Here is a 6,721-nt window from a genome sequence, read left to right on the forward strand (position 1 = left end):
GATCTATACTTCCTAAGTTCAGAGTGGTGCAGGTGAAATTTGTCTGATTCAGGTGATTTTCAATGTTCCCTGTACTTCGAGCCCTGCCTGTGTTGGGGAATGGTTTTGAGGAAAAGTCAGGCATCATTATGTTCAGGAACCATAGCTATTTTTTTCTTTTATACTTTATAGGTGGTAACAGTCAGCTAAAAACAATCCACATACAACTACATCATGGGGCATTTATATTATGGTTGTGTATATAACATTTTGGACACAAAAATGAACATACTGTATTAGTAGTATTCTTAATAACAAGACATTCATATGAATGATAACGTTATATAATACATGTATATGTATCTATAAGTTTGAAACTGGTACAACACATTTGGGGATATTTGCATCATATAATTTCATATTTCTGGTGGCTGTGAACTGTGCAAAAGCTGCACAAGGCCCATGTTGATTCAACTTACTATGTAGAGAAATGGCAGGAAAATCTAATCTACCAAGCTTGTGCTGAACTAGAACTTCAAGTAGAAGGGGACTGGTTATTCTTTACCCCCTATTTAAAGGCAATAATGGTAGTTTTTACAACTGTATGACACTCTAACAACTTAATGACCCACTAACAATAACCTAACGACAGAGGACACCAGATAAAAGAGCCTATTTTAACACATCCCTGTCAGTATGACTGGTACTCCAGCCAACTGATTCACACCTACATGATGATAAGTCTGGCAGTCAATAAAATAAATAGACTGCTTTTATCTAAAGTGCTCTGTTAATTGAATGGATAGACTAGCATGTGTTTGATAAAGTGCAAATAGAAACAGGTCTTTTATATATGCTGAAGACTGATTTACGACGAATTGTGGCCAGGCCTACTCATAATTTATGCATCGCCAGTTATGATCAATTTGCTCAATGACAATAGCAATTATCTTTTTGTGGTGTAATGAGCATTTGAATCAAAGAAGACGTTTTGTGAAGTAGTCCAACAGAAGTCACAGACTATTTTGACGTTCAGTGGAAATTGTATGATAACAACATCAACACATCCTCCATCTAGACAAAAAGCTGTATTTCGTGTATCAAGCTGTCGAAGAATAATGAATGAAGACCTTTATTGCACATTTTTGCCCCACTGGGCTAAGTACAGGTCACACGGTAAGAATCACATATATGTAACAATGGAAACAATCATACACATCTATATATGCAGATGTGCGTCTAATCTATTCTATGACATTCGACTTCCTCTCGCTTCTTGGTAATTGCGTAACTGTAGCTAGCTATATGGTTGGTTAGAGTTGGTTTATCAAAAGCTGTCAGGAATATAAATTTCTCTTTACTGTTCAAGTGTCTAAAGTGGGGATATTTACTTAACACATAGTCAAATAAAATGTTCCTATCGCTATCATACAAAGGACAATCCATAGTAAAATGTACTTCATCTTCTACTTTCCCTAAACTACAAAATTGGCATATTCTTTGCTCTAGAGGTCAGGAGTGTGGTTATGTCTTCCTGATTCGATTCGTAATCCTTTAGGGCCTTCCCAAACCAATCCCAAACCTCATTTTCCACAGGCCTCTGTCACAACACACGGCAAAAGTAAAGGAAATTTGTAGTGGTTTTCCTGTTACAGTGTTGGAATTGTCATTAATATGATGCACAAACCAGGTGGCTCTGTGCCAAGCACTGATAGTGTACATATGTGTAGATGTTGGTATATTGACATCAAAAGATAATGAAGTTAACAGTTACACATTTTAGAGTATAACAGAGCCATTATGCTGAAAAGTTTTTGTCTTATCTGAGTTGAGTCTACATCTAGTATCAAACATGCAGTATATGTAAAGCCCAAGCTTATTAATACCCAGTTTATTTTAAATCATGAGTAATATATCGTTGTATTTTTCAACACTTCCATTCATCCACCATCAAGTCCATTTACATGTTAAAGTTATCATGTAGGGCATTCTGATCATGTCTTAGGCTGGAAGATTATTTCTCCATAGCCATGCCAAAGTTTCTTCATATTTTAATTATTTTTCCATCTGTCTGGCTAGAGACACCTAATGAATAAATGATACGTCTTTGCATGGCGTATGTGAGACTTGTTATCAAAGTGATTCAGAATTAACACCTGCTAATGTATACAGGTATATCATGCCCTTTCTATGGATGGCTCTATATGGATAGTGTGCTTTAGCCTGCTGTATATATGCTAAACAGAGGCGGCGGCAGCAAATTTCGTTTGGGGGGGGTGAACTTTTACTGATAGAAAATCTTGACCCTCTAAAATGCCATTTCCTGCGTTTTGACAGGCTAATTTTGCTGCCAGACTAAGCTAACTTTGATGACAATTCTGTTAGAAAGACACATGGTTTTAGCGAGGCCGATGACCCAAAAATATATTTACGATTTCGAGTGCCGAAGGTGCAAGCTGTCGCAAGGTTGGTCTGGGGAAATTTTAAAATCTACACCCTCTGAAACGCCATTTTCTGAAGGAATATGCTAAATCTAATGACATTTTTGTCAAAGAAAGAGATGTTCGAGGGCGATGACCCACGTCTCAACAAATTTTCACCATGTCGTTGTGAGCGCTGGAGGCACAAGTCATCGCTAGGGAGGTCCGGAGAAAATTTTTAAATCTTGACCGCCTGAAACGTCATTTCCTGCATTTGAGGGCCACATTCTGCTTGTAAACTAAGCTACACACAATGTAAGTACGATAGCAAAATTTCTATTAGTTTATAAGGTTTTTGAGTCAGGGACGCACCCGCGACATATTGTCTTGCACCGACATGGCCGAAGTCGTAAGCTGTCACAAGGGAGCTCTGGCGAAATTTTGAAATCGGGACTCTCTGAAAAGTCGTTTCTTGCGTTTTCAGGCGTAAATCTTGCCGTTAGACTAGCATGATTTAATGAAATTTCCATCATCAAAAAAGTACACAAGGTCCCCCCCCCCAACATATTTTTCGGGGCGGGGGGGAGTGGCAGCCGCCGCCACTGCTAAAGTTGAGCCTGTCTGTAAGTGTCTCACACCCCCTGTGCTGAGGTCAGGGCTCTAGCCAGCGTCCGTTTTTCCGTCAATTGACGGAAATTTGTTGCGTCTGACGGAAAAATTTTCAAACCAATCCGTCAACCTTGACGGACAAAAATCCTTGGTGGAAGCTTCAGGCGGCTTGGGGACGCCGTCCACGGCCGTAAAAGCCACACACTGTTTGTTTTGCTATTGTTATGATTGTTGACAATGTGTGTCGGTGCCCTTTCGCATACGATAATCTCATTAAAACCCGTTTTTCAAGGTCTCAGTTCAGTCCTTCTAATTAATTTTCGCGGTTTTCGCGACGATTGGAATTGGCTGACGGAAAAAAGTTTCGAGCTGGCTAAAGCCCTGGCTGAGGTCCTGCCATGTGAGATCAGTGTGAGATCATGTCTGGTGATGACAGGAAACCAACCTTATCAGGAGATAATTGAAAACAATTCAGGAGATTAACCATGGAATTTTTAAAGGCTTTTTGTGTGGGAAGACCAGGGTTGTAGCCAGCCTGAAAGCATTTTCAGTCCCCTCGATTTTGAATAGGAATCCTATCGAGCACCGAAGGCATGGCGTGGTGTTGCGCGTCAGTTCTAGAGGGTCTGGGTCCCAGAAAATTTTGAAAAATAGACCCTCTGAAACGCTATTTCCTGCATTTTGAGGTGCAAATTTTGCTTGTAGACTAAGCTGTTCAATCTCATCTGTTTTGGTGAGGAAGAACACATGGGTTTCAGTTTTTTTATATCTTAACATATCAATTTTTGTCTGTCCCAGGGGACGGAGTGAGGAAAACTTTTTTTCAGTCCCCAGCTGCAAAATTCCTTCAAAGGACTGAAGGACAGGTGCTGGCTACAACCCTGGGGAAGACCAATTCACAAGAGGTTTCTAGAGCCGGCCTAGACAGTCAGTAGGCTGTCGGCAAAGAGGTTTTTAACAAGCAATTGCACTGCGACGTGAACTGATAGAAACAAATTTTGTATGACAATTTTGTTAGAATCCTTAGTCTTCCTTGTACTGACAAACTTTGGTTTACTAAGTCTTTTGATATTTTTCAATGTCAGTGCTATTAACTTCAAGGTTTTAACCTGGCTCATAATTGTTATACTTCATCCACAATAATTCTCTGAAGTGAAAAAGTAAGAGATGAACCTGGCTCCAATACAGAATGATTAGAAATTTCAAAGGCTCGGTGGTACATGCAGTAAAAGTTGGACAAGCATCATTAGATGCAAAAGATAAATTCACAAAGTTAGAATTGTACTTCATCTGAACCTTCTCCTCAAGTTGGATAACATTAGAAATTCTGCAGTAATTGATATCGAACCCTTCCCACACACTACTGTTATCTTATCTGAATTCCAGGAAAGCATCATTATCACCTTATCAGTGATGACTCTTGTGAATGGAATGCTATCATGATAACACTGAATACAGTTATCAGTTATCAGTCCATCATTTCCTTCTCCATCCAACAGGGCTTTTTCCAGGACTCATCCAAGGCTGGAAATTTGCTTTTGGGTGCAAATAGAAGTTCCAGTCCCCGTCCATCCCCCCAAAATGTGAACTTCATAGCATGACACTGATTTAAATGAAAATGTACTTTTGTAATCCGAAATTTTAAAACGACTGATTTCACACACAAAAAGGGAAAAGAATACAGCCTCCCAAGCAACAAGTGGGCCCAAAAATGTAAACCTTCAGAAAATGCACCAATTCACTGCATGAAAATTCAGTTAATAAGGTACCATGATCACAACTTTTCAAAGCCTCTGCATGTGCATAACTTTAAGCTTCTCAGGATAAAGAGCAGTGTTTGTTTACATGTGTGATAAGATAAAAACAGTTTACATGTAGGTAATTATTAATGAAATCTCTCAGTGCAAACCCCCCAAATATGTTTACTGATATGAATTCTGATACAAAGTCAAAACTTGAAAGATTTTTATTCTATTATAGCAGTATTTTGTGTAACGTTGGTTCACCTTTATCCGAGGGTAACCTATATTCGTTGTTTGTAAGAGAAAACGCATGTAGGGATGTGAAGTTGACGGACGGTGGTTTCACATAGGAACATTTTGAAAATATTGCAAATTTGAAACCACAGTCCGCAGACTTAATACTCCAAATGTGCTGTTTTTAAAGACAACGGATAAAGGTCACCCCACGGATAAAGGTAAACTAGCGTTAACAATGTTCTAGTGATCTCTTTTAGAATGTATTGAATTTATTTGTTCATATCCATTCAGATTTATTTCGTGTAAGATTTGTTTATTTGTATCCATTCAGATTTATTTTGTATTGAATATGCTTGTGTTTACAGTTTCGTGTTTGATGTGTTATTACGTTCATCTTGCTGTATACATTTCAGTCAAGGATCATGAAGAGAAGTTCCAACATGACATGTGTTCAACTGTTAATGCCAAGGTTCTAGCTAGTGCATTTTAGCGTTGTGGCCACTACGCTAAAATTTGTGACCACTACGCTAAAATAAGGGCCACTACGCTAATTTTTAACTAGTGTAGTGGTGTTTTGCTATCATTGGCTTGTTTAACAATGTCTAATCAATGTCTGAACAATGAAAAATGGGGACATGACCCTTAAAACTGACCAGAAAATCCTTCAAATTACATGTGATGTTAACAGAGTTTCAAAATCTCACGGTGGATGGGCAAGACCCCACCATTCCACACCATTCTCACTACGCTAAAATGAAATCCTGGCTAGAACCCTGAATGCACATTAATGATTAACATATTCTCTTTCTGTTTTCCCCTCAGCTCATAACCAATGCCATCGACAGAGACGTGTCATGTGACTCAAGCTGCAAGATCACCTCCGTAAGTACCCTACAAAGTTACGCAGCAAACTTTACCGAAGTTACACAATTATGACATGGTCCAACATAAAGTTTGCCATCGCAAACAATTTGCAAATAAATTACAAATCATTAACTCAATTTAGCATCCATTTACGATCTTTTACTGCTGGGCAACCTGGTAGTAATACAGTAGAAGCCGCTTAATTGCACTGCCTATTTCCCAGTGAATTTCGTGCAATTATCCAACTGGTGCAAAGTTATCTAGCTGGATTTTGGGATTCCGTGCAGTTAACAGAAGTGTGCGTTAATCTGTCGTGCAATTAACTGGCTACTACTGTAGTTGTAAATGCATCATCAAAAATTGCACTAGCTAGCAAGAAAATGTTTTAGTCAGTGTTTCGTGTTTTGTTTGGACCTAACTTAAGAAACTCTTGTCTGACTATGTCTGTTTAAGTTCTTGGCAGTAAATACTGCAGGTCAGAGGTTATGTACATTTGGTCATGACCTTCATTTGACCTCACTAAGTGATAAGGCAGACAGATTGTGACTTTGACCTCCATTTAACTGTTAAAACCCCACCCTGCACCTGACATATGTTCTTCATTATGTGGTTAGTACTTGTACTTAAAGAAAGACACCAAAAACAATTATATGAGAAGGGTTATGTGTGAAAATCCTGAAGGTTGAAACCTTCCAAAATCCAGCATTAGAAACCACTCCTCTTTCCCATTAAGGTTCCGGTTCTGAGTTTTTTTAAAGATTTGGGGCCGATTTGACTGTCTCTGAGAAAAGCACTAACGCTTCTCAAAACACCGTTTTTCGGATAATTCAATGTTTCCGATGGAAAAGTGGTGTGTTGTCGCTGACCGAC

At 38.9% G+C, this 6,721-nt stretch overlaps 1 protein-coding gene across 1 annotated transcript in view; it reads left to right on the forward strand.

The window, feature by feature from the left end:
• LOC118423552 (proto-oncogene tyrosine-protein kinase ROS-like) overlaps positions 1-6,721 on the forward strand; it is a gene marked incomplete in the record, with an annotated part of 94,796 nt that overhangs the window by 12,883 nt on the left and 75,192 nt on the right. Inside the window, 1 exon segment of the mRNA XM_035831746.1 lies at positions 5,810-5,869. Coding sequence (XP_035687639.1) covers positions 5,810-5,869 — 60 coding nt within the window.

The sequence above is a fragment of the Branchiostoma floridae genome, chromosome 9 (genome assembly GCF_000003815.2).
Source record: "Branchiostoma floridae strain S238N-H82 chromosome 9, Bfl_VNyyK, whole genome shotgun sequence".
NCBI classification, from domain to species: Eukaryota; Metazoa; Chordata; class Leptocardii; order Amphioxiformes; family Branchiostomatidae; genus Branchiostoma; species Branchiostoma floridae.